We start from the raw sequence: 14,542 nt of genomic DNA, 5'->3' as shown, positions 1-14,542 counted from the left end.
ACACACTCTGTCTCTCTCTCTCTCACACACACACACACACACACACAACACACAACAAAAGTGATTCTCATCATTGCTTCTATAATTACTCTATATGTGGTTAAAGGGTAGAGATGCTGGTTGTGGTTCTGCTGGTAAATGATGTGAAACAAATGAGCCTGAACAATTGGACCACCATAAAGGTCAGTGTTTATTCTGAGTGTGTTTGAGCTCCTCGGACACAATTTGCATCATCCTGAAGTGCTGATGGAGAAGAGACATCTGGAAGACTCACTGTGTGTGTGTGCGTGTGAACAGAGAGTTATCATGTAACAGACACACATGGACAGTGTCGGATACATACAGGTTTTCCATGGCAATCTGCATTAATATATCATAAATTGCTCATGCAAAAAGGAATCCGTGCATTTGTGGATCAGGTGACACGCGTGCATTTATTGACATCTTGTTTGCATTAATCTTGTTCGGTTCATTTGGATTTTGAGACTTCATTTTCGCAGTTTGCAGCATTTCACGACGCCCACACACACAACTACCAATGAACAAAGCCCAGTGCAATTCATTAACGTTTTTAACGATTGAAAAATTCACAAATGTGCATCACTACACTGAAACAAATGCTTTTCAGCCCGTGTCTGCAGAGTTAAGAATTACATCAATGTGCAGCATTTTGTACAAATAGAGACTTATTTTTGAATACAAATGTTATAGTTTGTATTAAACTATCATAATTTGTGCATGCAGCGATTCAAATGTGCATTTGTAGATCAGCTTTGGTGAGCAGAAGAGACTTCTTTCAGAAACATGAAGAAAAGAGTGTTTAATGCTGAATCATGGGATAGCGGCTTTAGGAAATGTTTCCTGAACGATCCACGAGGACAAACATGAGCAGGAAAACCACATTCATCCAGAGCTGCTAATGTCACTGTGACAACACACACACACACACACACACACACACAGAAAGAACAGTAACATTTCAGACTAAACTAAGGAGCTTATGGACAGAGAATCATGTAAACATGCAGATGTGATTCATCTGGACCGATCGCTGGAAAACACCACATCACACACATGAACAATAAAACACCAAGAAACAACCTCTGAGATCAGACTCAGACACACAGATGATTTTAATGAAGAACTGTTTGAGTTGCTCAATCACTGACGAGAAAAACCACAAAGAATCAGCTGTACGGATCTTCTGATGTTCCTCTGGAAACTGTTCAGTTCTGCCAATAAAACACTGAATTAAACCGACTGTACTGCAGCAACGAAACAATGTTTTCATGGGCAGAGCTCACACACACACACACACACACACACTGATAACAGTGCACAAGTATGTGGTGTTCTCATGTTACACTTTTGCTCACGTTTCACAAACAGTTCAGAGAACGACGTGTTACACTCCTATAACAAATTAAACATTAGAATGATAACAGACGACAGAAAACTAAAGTCAGAAACTGGGAAATTCTCCAAGCTCCAGTCTCATAACACAAATATGATCAGAATGTTTAGACTAACACACACACACACACACACACACACCTAACTCTCTAAATGGGGACATTGCATAGACTTCTATAGTTTTTATACACAGCTAATTACGAATACTGTTTATATCTCTTATTTATTTTTTAACATCTGAGAACATTCCAAAAAAGAGGTTTTGCTCATTTCAGGTACAAACCAGGATCACAATTAACTAAAACTAAACTAAGACTAAAACCATAAAAAAAAAAAAAATCAATAACATTAAAAAAAGTAACTAAAATAAAATATTTTTTTTTATTTCGGCTAGTTTCCAAGGTATCATTTATCTATTTTTTTGCACTAAAAATACCTAAAAATTTATTAAAAGTATATAGACATATTTAAAATAATAATAATAAAAATTACAGGAACACACAACAAAATGACTAAAATGTAACTAAAATGAACATACATATAAAATACAGAAATAAACACCAATTCATAACATTTATATAAAAAAGTTTCTTGAGGCTAAAATAGCATTGGTACAAACACACAGCCAGCAAAAACTGACAGAATAACCAAACACCAGATCATAGCAAAAATATCTTTATTACGATTCCTTCATATAATTTTTTATAAACAATACACAGACTATGTTATGAAATTAATGATGAAGTTTGCTGTAATAGACTGATATAAAGACACATTCATAAACTTAGCAGCAGGAAAACCGTATTTTGATCATAACTGTCATTGATGTATATCACATGCATATGTCCATATATCATATATAAATTTAGTTAACATCTCTGAAAACAAACTCCACTCACATCCTGATCTTACTGTGAACGGTTCGACAAAAACTAGACTTCATAATCATGAAATCATAAAAAACGTAGAGTTCGTCACATTACGGGTGTTTCATGTTGAAATGTTCCAGTTACTTCAGGAGCGATTCGTTGTGTGTTTGCACTGTTGATTAGCAGCTTATTCGACTCTTCTCACTTCCAGTCGAACCTTCTTCCGACCATCTCGAAGAACTTCTGATTGGGTTCGTGAAAGAAGTCGTAGAGTTTGCGCAGGATTTGGGGTGCCACGCGCGGATGTTTGCGACCTTTAGAGCTGTGCAGGCATCGCTCGCGCCGGCGGTCGCGCAAACAGAAGAAACCCTTGGTCTGGTTGAAGTAGAAGTTGGAGGCGTTTATCTGTGGCTCCAGATGAAGGAACTCCTCCACCTTCTTCATCTCCGCAAGAGGGCTTCGAATCAGCGCATCTCCGTCCACGAGATGAACGCGACTCCTGGGAAACACGGAGAGCCAGCGTCGCATATGGACGTGATACAGACTGCGGTTCAAGGCTTTGTAGTCCAGGTTGAGCTCTCCGTCGCGCATCAGTAGCGTCTCGAGCGTCTGCTGCCGTTTGCGTTTCTCCAGACGGTTGTGGAAGACTTGCGTATAATCGGACAGCAGTCGCTCGGTCGGCTCGCGGACGATCAGCAGCAGTCGTGCGTCGGGATTCATCTGCCGGATTCGTTCGGGAACGTGAGCGGAGGTGAAGTACGCCGGGGTTTTCTCCACCGTCAGCTGACCCGGCCGGGCGAACGGCATCTGGGAGACGTACCAATCCACGCCGCGCCGGTAATGACTGTCCCAGTCGAAGAAGTGAACTTCGTTCTGAGCTGCGACGACATCGCTGTGGAGGTTTAGCATCTCGATTAAAGCTCGCGTGCCGCCCTTCCTCACGCCGATGATGATGATGTCGGGCAGATGGCGCGTGGAGTTGGCGGGCGGGTCATTATTGCGTGATGCGGGCGAGTCGAAGCGGGCGAACGAAGAGGTTTGAGTGAAGAAGAAGAGCAGTAGAGCGATGATAACAGCGGCCATCAAAACGAGTAACGTGAACGCTCACACACCTCTGGAATAAAACACAAACACAGCGTGCTTACATGTCAACAGCACACAGGACTTAGAGCAAGCTGTAACTGAAGGAGTTACGAAACGTGTGAAATCATCTGTCCCTGCAGCACAAAAGCAGTCATGAGTAGCACAGGTATATCTGTAGCAATAGCCAACAATACATTGTATGGATCAAAATTATACATTTCTCTTTTATGCCAAAAATCATTAGGATATTAAGATCATGTTCCATGAAGATATTTTGTAAAATTCCTACCGTAAATATATAAAAACTTCATTTCTGATTAGTAATATGCATTGCTAAGAACTTCATTTGAACAACTTTAAAGGAGATTTTCTCAATATTTAGATTTTTTTGCTCCCTCAGATTCCAGATTTTCAAATAGTTGTATCTCAGACAAATATTGTCCTATCATAACAAACCATACATCAATGGAAAGATTATTTATTCAGCTTTCAGAGGATGTATGAATCTCAATTTCACAAAATTGACCCTTATGACTGGTTTTGTGCTCCAGGGACACATATAGCTTACAAACAAAATAAAACATCAAACTGTAACTGTAGGAATTTTGTTTTTTGTTTTTATTAAACTGATTAATCATATGAAACTAAAATAAAACATCAACATGTGATTTTGAATTCTGCATCATATACAACCAAAACAAACTAAATAAACCCTGAGAGTCAAGACTCAAGTTAAAACATGCTCATTCAGCGATTAAATACTCCATAATCCACTGCTTTTCTCTGATATTTCTATATTTACACGACATGAATCTCTCGACTAACATTAATCACAAACACCTTTAAGATATTATTGATCTGAACTGTGTTTATAAATCCGCCGTTTGTATGATTCTCTTAAAAAGCGATATTTACACAATAATACGACAAATAACAAGGAAATGAATCGTTTAAAGTTAATCTCGTGATACAAAACACACACATTGTGTCCTAAACATCATCAAGAATGTAATCAATACAGCATCGCGGTCTTACCTGTCGATCAGATCCATGACGAGAAACTTGTTCTGAGGAGAAATCAAGCATCTGGAGGATCCTCGCGAACACACACACACACACACACACACACACACACTCTCTCTCTCTCTCTCTCTCTCTCTCACACACACACACACACACTCCAGAGAAAGTGGCCTCACGCGCTCACGTGCACGCGCTCTCTGAGAGTCCTGCACGAGTTTCACTCGCATGAACGTGCCGCGCCCACGCTGACGTCACCGCGATGCCCCGCCCCGTTCCGATGACGTCAGCGTGTCCATGTCTTAAAGATAATTGTAAACATTTTCGTGTTGATTTTTCATGATTGTTTAAGGAGGTACTGATCAGACACCGATAAGAATGTGAACGTGATTTCCTTGGAGTGCTTTCAATCTGATGCTATTTCTTAATGTACAGTAGCCTAATGTGCAAAAGTCTTACAACACTAGTATATCAGCAGCTCAAGATGGTTTGAACTCAGTTATTTCTATCTTCTGCTGTAGTGTGTCAGAAGGAAATATCAGTGTTTTCCATTAATAGTAATAATCCAGTGAGATGTTTGAGATGTGATCTGATCATCATCAGTCTGTCTGGAGTGACATGAAGAAACAGAACAAACTGAGACTAAATCCAGAAGAACTGTGTCTCTGCTTCAAGAAACCTCCTGCAAAGCTCCTGAGAAACTCTGCTCAAGAGCACCGAGGACAAAAGCTGCTTTAAACACAAAGCATGCTCACAACAAATGTTGATTTCATTTAGTTCATAGAAGTTAAAAAAAGTTAGAAAATCTATTTATGACATTATTTTTGACAACATCCTCATTTTACAGCATTTTTACACGAGTGCCTAAAACTGTTAACAGTACTGTAGCTTTGCAGGAGGTTTCTTGAAGCAGAGACACAGTTCTTCTGGATTTAGTCTCAGTTTGTTCTGTTTCTTCATGTCACTCCAGACAGACTGATGATGATCAGATCAGATCTCAAACATCTCACTGGATTATTACTATTAATGGAAAACACTGATATTTCCTTCTGACACACTACAGCAGAAGATAGAAATAACTGAGTTCAAACCATCTTGAGCTGCTGATATACTAGTGTTGTAAGACTTTTGCACAGAACTGGAGATTATTTAATTGACTGACATTTATTTCATCTGACCTGGTATTAATAGTCTGTCCATGTCGCTCCTGATGGAGAATCGGTCTATTAATGTTCATACTGCAGTCCCAGCTCACATAAATACATGTTCTAAGATAACATTCCTGTTAAAATTATATTTCTGAATGTTCAAAACGACCTGTATGTTTAAAAATAACACCATGGGAACGTTCCATTTTATTATTTTGCAAACATTATGGGGACGTTACTTTTGAATATTCTCTAAACCGCGTTCATGTTTTGCATAAACATCCAACTAAAATGTTTCAGAAAAACATTCCATGAACAATGTGTATAATGTTATTAAAGACCAGAGGAACATTCTATTAATGTTACTGGAAGAATGTTTGTTCATAACTTATAGAGAACATTGTGAGAACATTCTGGAGTGATTCATGAGCAGATCATGGTTCATATCAGAGCCGCTCCATTAACAAACATGATGACTCTCAGCAGCTACTAAACCCTGCTCTACATCAGCTCAATGCTCTTTACTTCCTCCAGTGAGTAAACAGACGAATCACAGGAAACAACCACTTATATCTGACCCTGACTAACACACCTTTATTGTCTAGTTATGTAAGAGATCGCTGCAATGGAGCTGATTTACTGACATACTGAAACACTCCCAACCTTCCTGCAGGTCTTTGGTTTGTTTAGTGTTTGTCCACTAGATTCACACACACACACACACACACACACACACACACACACACACACACACACACACACACACACACACACACTCTCACTCTCTCTCACACACACACACACACACAGACACACACACACACAGACACACACACACACACACACACACAGACACACACACACACACACACACACACACACAGACACACACAGACACACACACACACACACACACACACACACACACACACACACACACACAGACACACACAGACACACACAGACACACACACACACACACACACACACACACACACCCTTCCTTCTCAGAGTTGTATAAATGTGTGTTTGCTGAACTTTGTTCTGCTGTAAATCACAGTATTTCTGAATCATCTGAAGGATCGTCAGGTCACTCACAGCTCTTCTTTCTTTTGAATTGTTTGTAATATTGTATATCTCATAGTTTTACCAAAGCTTCATCTTCTGGAGCTGCTTCTTGGTTGTATCTTGAACAATAAATAATTGTACTTGAACACTGAACTTTGCACTCAAATCACTCCACTTTATTTCATTAATCATAACAGGACATAATCACATAAGAGAACATGATGATTTACAGAAGAGCTGACATGCTAATACGCTAACAAAACATTACATTAATTTAAATATAAAATCTAAATAAAATACTTATATTATCTATTATATATTTGTATATATAATAGTTGACCAATAATTGACATATATTGTATGGTTAACAAATTAAATTATTATTATTTTTTTTAAACTGACAACAATATAACAATTGATACAAATAAATATTTTATCTGAAATAAACTAAATTAAATTATTTAAAAAGAAAAATCAGACGATGTTTATATTTAAGTATTTTCTTCTTTTACAAGCATGTCCTGATATGACCATTAACTGACATCATAAACCATGAATTAAAATATTTCAAGAAAACATTTCAGCTCTGGTGGGTTCAGCTGATGAAGAACTTTGCAAGAATTCACAAGAACACAAATCAGCATGATTTCAGAAGCATTCATGTGTTTTAATTGAGCATCTGAACACTACTAAAGAACTGCTTTCTGAACACAATGACTGACTGGGATCTGTTTTGTATAATGGAGTTGTTATGAGCTCTCGGACGCTGTATCTCTGAGATGAATGGCTTTTATTACCTCTAATGCTGTGCCAGATCTCAGTCTCTACATCAGACTGGGTCGCAGAAAACATGGGACATTCAGGGCGGCTCATTGTACTGAACACAGTCACAGGAAGCGTCTGGAACCTGACCAGACTTCCTGAGGACCAGGAAAACCGGCCTGAACCTGCTGGACATACATTACAGCCGTGACTGACAGCGCTGGCCTGAGGTCAGCTGTGCCAGCGCCGGCGGTTGGGTGGTGCGGATGGGCGGCACAAACTAAACACACATTCATGAATCTCTGGAGCAAAACATCTGCAGTTTCAGCTGCTGCATGCATGAAAACATGAGAGATCTGGAGAAATCTGCATGTAACAGAGCTGCAGATATCACTCGAATACCTGAAAAACCTGCAGCGTGCCCAAACACATCAACATCAGACAACACAACACAATCATGTGAAGAATGTGTGAAAGGACTGGAGTTTGAGAGTTCAGATAGCTGACGTTCTTATCAAAACATCTGCAATAGATAAATCACTTTTCCAGAAACTAAACACTGAAATCTAAGTAAGAATATCTTTTTATTTAGTTTAGTTCAACCCTGTTACCATCAAGTTTATTGTCTCCTTGTATTGCAATGAATAATCCTATTAAAAAATAAATAAATAAATCAAATAAAATGACTTTTTTTTTATTATTATTATTTTTTAATAATCAGCACATTTATAATTTTATGTCACTAGACAATCATGACAGGGAAGAAATTATGTCAAGGTTAAAACATTTTTATTTTTATTTGTTTTAAATTAATTTCTGATTTGTGACTTTAAAATAGTATCTCATCAAACTTTAACATAACTTTAAATAATAAGTTTTGTTATTAAAAATGAACAAAAAAAGAAGCAAATTACATGTAAATAAAGAATAGAGTGCTTTAGGTTTAGGCTTGATCCAGTATTCAGAATACTACAGAAATCAGCACTTCACTGTATGAATAAATCAATACATGGATCTGTATTAAAGCTACTACAGTTTTTCAGTCAAGAGCAGTGTGTGATTTTGTCTTGATTTAATATCATGAAACAAATCTGATTTTCAACGGACTGTTACGTGCCTTTAAGAAAAAGTTATTTCAATACGTAAAAAATCACTTCACTTTTTCACTTTGATTAACAGTTTTTATGCTGTTTATTTCTGTGCTTTAGATTTCACTTTTCATTTCCAGTGTGATGAATAACAGCAAGTGAGGTCAGCTGTGATTTTAAAGATACCGTATGTCATTTTTCTTTACTATAGCATAAAAATACCATAATACATTTGTAGATATTTAGGAAAGATGCCAAGTTCACATATGTGTTTCTCTGAAGAACAATCCAACATCCAGTTATTCTGCTTTGAAATGTGCCTTCTGTGTCAGAATGTCTGTTTTTGTTTTGTTCTGTGTGACTCCGCCCACTGCCAGGTTAGCCAATAGTATTTTGACACACCAGATACCAGTGGCGAGCGGTGACTTTTTAACCGGTATGCTGAGTGCTAATATTAAGATTTCCTCTTCATCACTGGCTTTTGGGACACTCTCAAAGAGGAATCACAGGTGATAAATAAGAAACATTGTGGCAGGTGTCAATTTAAAATCATGCACATTTCTACCTTATTTGCAATCCTTCTTCTGTCGTTTCATATTTATCCATTGTTATTTGAATGCAAGAGAAACAAGTAAAAACTGCCAAATTACTTTTACACAGTTACATACTCAATATATGCAGGGGGTGGGGAGATGGGGGGATTCTCCCAGTCTATATATCTCTGCATCTGCTGAATTATTGTTTTATTGCCAGTAAATAGGAGTAAAATCTCTGACCCGGGTGATGCTACTCCAACAACAGACCATGCAAAATATTTTAAAAACATTGCAAACAACAATAGAATCAGATAAGGACTTTAACTGTAAGCGACACAAGCAAAACACAAAATATTCTGAAAAATGCTCTGAGGTTTTTAGTTTTCTTTGTTTTTCTTATGTTTGTTATTTTAATTTTAAGTTTAAATTTTATAAACTTTTTTTGAATGTTTTTATCACTTTATTCGTTTGCTCAGAATAACCTATATCTCTAACATACATTGTCTGTGACCAAAAATGTAAGAAGATATGTTTTCAGTTGACTTTCAAAATTTCCTTTGCTTGAGAAAACATGATATATATCATATATATATATGATATATATAATATATATATATATGATATATAATATATATATATATATATATATATATATATATAATATATATAATATATATATATATATATATATATATATATATATATATATACACAGTCAGGTCCATAAATATTGGGACATCATTTTTGGCTCTATACACCACCACAATGGATTTCAAATGAAACGAACAAGATGTGCTTTAACTGCAGACTGTCAGCTTTAATTTGAGGGTATCTACATCCAAATCAGGTGAACGGTGTAGGAATTACAACAGTTTGCATATGTGCCTCCCACTTGTTAAGGGACCAAAAGTAATGGGACAATTGGCTTCTCAGCTGTTCCATGGCCAGGTGTGTGTTATTCCCTCATTATCCCAATTACAATGAGCAGATAAAAGGTCCAGAGTTCATTTCAAGTGTGCTATTTGCATTTGGAATCTGTTGCTGTCAACTGTCAAGATGAGATCCAAAGAGCTGTCACTATCAGTGAAGCAAGCCATCATTAGGCTGAAAAAACAAAACAAACCCATCAGAGAGATAGCAAACACATTAGGCGTGGCCAAAACAACTGTTTGGAACATTCTTAAAAAGAAGGAACGCACCGGTGAGCTCAGTAACACCAAAAGACCTGGAAGACCACGGAAAACAACTGTGGTGGATGACCGAAGAATTCTTTCCCTGGTGAAGAAAACACCCTTCACAACAGTTGGCCAGATCAAGAACACTCTCCAGGAGGTAGGTGTATGTGTGTCAAAGTCAACAATCAAGAGAAGACTTCACCAGAGTGAATACAGAGGGTTCACCACAAGATGTAAACCATTGGTGAGCCTCAAAAACAGGAAGGCCAGATTAGAGTTTGCCAAACGACATCTAAAAAAGCCTTCACAGTTCTGGAACAACATCCTATGGACAGATGAGACCAAGATCAACTTGTACCAGAGTGATGGGAAGAGAAGAGTATGGAGAAGGAAAGGAACTGCTCATGATCCTAAGCATACCACCTCATCAGTGAAGCATGGTGGTGGTAGTGTCATGGCGTGGGCATGTATGGCTGCCAGTGGAACTGGTTCTCTTGTATTTATTGATGATGTGACTGCTGACAAAAGCAGCAGGATGAATTCTGAAGTGTTTCGGGCAATATTATCTGCTCATATTCAGCCAAATGCTTCAGAACTCACTGGATGGCGCTTCACAGTGCAGATGGACAATGACCCGAAGCATACTGCAAAAGCAACCAAAGAGTTTTTGAAGGGAAAGAAGTGGACTGTTATGCAAAGGCCAAGTCAATCACCTGACCTGAATCCAATTGAGCACGCATTTCACTTGCTGAAGACAAAACTGAAGGGAAAATGCCCCAAGAACAAGCAGGAACTGAAGACGGTTGCAGTAGAGGCCTGGCAGAGCATCACCAGGGATGAAACCCAGCGTCTGGTGATGTCTATGCGTTCCAGACTTCAGGCTGTAATTGACTGCAAAGGATAAGCCACAGCCATATCAACCTGCAGCCCAAGACCGGTTGCCCACTGAAGCTAAGCAGGGTTGAGCTGGTCAGTACCTGGATGGGAGACCTCCGGTGAAAACTAGGTTGCTGTTGGAAGAGGTGTTAGTGAGGCCAGCAGGGGGTGCTCACCCTGCAGTCTGTGTGGGTCCTAACGCCCCGGTATAGTGACGGGGACACTATACTGTCAAAAAAAAGCACTGTCTTTCGGATGAGATGTTAAACCGAGGTCCTGACTCTCTGTGGTCATTAAAAATCCCATGGCACTTCTCGTAAAGAGTAGGGGTGTAACCCCGGTGTCCTGGCCAAATTCCCTCTACTGGCCCTTGTCTATCATGGCCTCCTAATAATCCCCATCCACTTGATTGGCTCTATCACTCTCTCCTCTGCACCTGTAGCTGGTGTGTGGTGAGCGCACTGGCGCCGTTGTCCTGTGGCTGCCGTCGCATCATCCAAGTGGATGCTGCACACTGGTGGTGGTTGAGGAGAGACCCCCCCACATGATTGTAAAGCGCTTTGGGTGTACAGCAATACATAATAAGGCGCTATATAAATGCATCATTCATTCATTCATTCATTTGCAACCAAGTATTAAAAAGTGAAAGTTTGATTTATGATTATTATTCTGTCCCATTACTTTTGGTCCCTTAACAAGTGGGAGGCACATATGCAAACTGTTGTAATTCCTACACCGTTCACCTGATTTGGATGTAAATACCCTCAAATTAAAGCTGACAGTCTGCAGTTAAAGCACATCTTGTTCGTTTCATTTGAAATCCATTGTGGTGGTGTATAGAGCCAAAAATGTTAGAATTGTGTCGATGTCCCAATATTTATGGACCTGACTGTATATATATATATATATATATATATATATATATATATATAAATATAATGTTACCATGTTTTTTTTTTTTCATTTGATTTAGGTTATATTTGCATCAAACACAATGAAATTCTCGAAATTTTTCAAGATGGTCCTCACTGCAGAACACAAGATCCAGGGGGTGAGGTTGGATTCAGATCCAAATCCTCCCACCTTACATATCTTCCATATCCCTATACCTCTCTGTGTCCACCCCCTGATCCCTAAACCCACCCATCTCCACCCCTAAACACCACTGCCAGATACCAGTTGGCAGAAAACAGTGTACTGCAGCCAGTGTCGGCATCCCTGTATATTCTTATTTACAGTATTTTTTTTTGTCTCAAATTTATTCATATCTTTGCATATTTTATATAAAATGGGAACATTATAGGCAAAAAAAAAAGTTTTATTCCTAGATAATATAATGGAAAGTGTGTCAAGCTTAATTGGAAGATTTCTGTTGGAAAGCTTTAAAATGAAAATGATATGATATTCCCACTATAAGCACTGGGAGCAGCAGAGGATCACTCATTGGCTCATTTGGCATTTCCACTCCCTGATGGAGCCCTTTTCACCTGTTTTGCTGTTGGATTTATATTTAGACATTATACAATCAATATTATAACTTTAAAATAATAATAATAATAAAGTTCAGTGCTTTTTTTATACTGATGTATGAAGTAGCAACTCGGATCTACATGAATCACACAAATGACCTGTTTTGAATTCAAAATGGCAATTTTTGGTGAAAGGTATAGTTTAGAAAGAAAAATGATAGATTAAGCTTATCTGTTTATTTACTTTATTTTAATGCATTGTTCTTTTCCGTTATGTCTTTTTCTGTTCTCCCCTTTCCCTCCTCTGTTGATTTCGGTGACTGTGTCTGTGACAGTAATGTTGAAGGCTGAGCTGCTGGTATACTGTCATCAGATTCTGTCCTGGAGGCCGGTGTCCGGCAGAGTTTAGCTCAAACCCTAATTAAACACACCTGAACCAGCTAATCAAGCTCTCTAAGAAGATTTCCCCTGCCCTAAGAGGAGGACAAACAACTTTATTCAATATTGTTGAGTTTGGACTGCAGTACTTATTTAAACCACTAGCTGTCAGTATTACATATTGCACCTATAACATCTTTGTCTTGAGCAGAAATTGGATTACAAATGCACACTTTGCCCTAAATAGTATTGAAAATGACTAATATCACATAGAATTTAGGATGGATAGTGTGCACATTGGGACGCAGGCTGTGTGATTGGCACACTGTACCGTGACCTCTGACCTCCCTCTGCTCACTAACATGAGTGTGAGCTCATGCAGTGATGTTCAGGGCGGCACAGGTCCGTGTTTGTGTGATGATGTCAGTGTGTGTGTGTCATGACATTACATCGGAGGGAAAATACAGCTAAAGCTGTTAGAGGCCAAAACATCCCATAGAGACACTGTAGATGCAGCTCATGTGTGGAGAACAACATCTACTGACGACTGGAAACACCTCTGAACCTCAACATGCAGAGATCCAAGTACAGTCAGATTTAGCTTTACAGTAATACACAGGAAAAAAGCAGTGTAAATGTTGTAAGGTGTAAAAACACATTATTGGAGTATACATTTTACAAGAAAATGCCATTTGAGGCTTTCTATTTCAAAGTGTTTAATTCACTGCCATGAATTGCTTGTGAAATTTACTTCATTTCACAATAAAAATACCTGAAAAACTTAGTTTGTTTCATTTCTATCTTTGTTCCATTCTTGTAATTAGTTCCTTTGTTCTTGTTTAATTATTGACTGTTTGCTTGTCTTCAATAAGTTTGAGAACTTCTTACTTATACTTTTAATGGTTTCTAAAATGTTGGTATCATAACAGGATTAATACTGGCTTACTATTTCCAGTAAAAATACTGTGGAATAAAATCACTCATATTGTGATATAAAATTACAGTCATAAACAATTGTACAAATCTTGCACATGTGCTTAAAATAACAAGCTGTGTCTCAAAAGCATTGTAGCTTAAAATAAAAGCATCAATAAAAAATTAGCACTGAACGAGACCAAAAATGGTTCTTCTGGTGTGTAGAGAGTGTGAGGACAGTGTGCAAACACACACACACACACATGTTGGTTTTTGTGGTTTATGGGGACTCTCCATAGGCGTAATGGTTTTTATACTGAACAAACTGTGTGTGCTATTGCCCTACACCAACCCTACACCTAAACTTAGCCCTCACAGGAGACTTTGTGCATTTTTAGATTTTCAAAAAAACACCATTTAGTATGTTTTTTAAACCTTTTGAATTACGGGGACATAGGCAGTGTCCTCATAAACCACCTTCATATTGTAATACCTCTGTCATACCCATGTCATTATACACATTTGTGTCCTCATAAACCACATAAACATGCACACACACTCACACTCACTCACACACACACTCACACACACACACACACACACACACACACACACACACACACACACACTCACACTCACTCACACACACACACACACACACACACACACACACACACACACACACACACACACACACACACACATCGCACTCGCACACGCACACGCACACTCACACACTCAC

At 38.4% G+C, this 14,542-nt stretch overlaps 1 protein-coding gene across 2 annotated transcripts; it reads right to left on the bottom strand.

The window, feature by feature from the left end:
• Positions 1 to 2,073: 2,073 nt before the first annotated feature.
• On the bottom strand, positions 2,074 to 4,613 carry hs3st1 (heparan sulfate (glucosamine) 3-O-sulfotransferase 1). 2 transcript variants are annotated; one of them, XM_079390508.1, is made up of 2 exons: positions 4,393 to 4,613; positions 2,074 to 3,396 (listed from the first exon to the last, which is right to left on the bottom strand). In XM_079390508.1, the coding sequence occupies exon 2, from the start codon at positions 3,363 to 3,365 to the stop codon at positions 2,484 to 2,486; it is 882 nt and encodes a 293-aa protein (XP_079246634.1). In that variant the 5' UTR covers positions 3,366 to 3,396; positions 4,393 to 4,613; the 3' UTR covers positions 2,074 to 2,483. The 2 variants fall into 2 exon arrangements, with proteins under 2 accessions (XP_079246634.1, XP_079246633.1); XM_079390507.1 differs by having other exon boundaries at positions 4,401 to 4,596.
• Positions 4,614 to 14,542: the final 9,929 nt, after the last annotated feature.

The sequence above is a fragment of the Barbus barbus genome (genome assembly GCF_936440315.1).
Source record: "Barbus barbus genome assembly, chromosome: 33".
Lineage (NCBI taxonomy): Eukaryota > Metazoa > Chordata > Actinopteri > Cypriniformes > Cyprinidae > Barbus > Barbus barbus.
This window is presented reverse-complemented; position numbering and strand designations above follow the sequence as displayed.

What these genes read in the sequence shown, in the direction of transcription:
- hs3st1 (XM_079390508.1), bottom strand. Translation starts at nt 3,365, where the DNA reads ATGGCCGCTGTTATCATCGCTCTACTGCTCTTCTTCTTCACTCAAACC.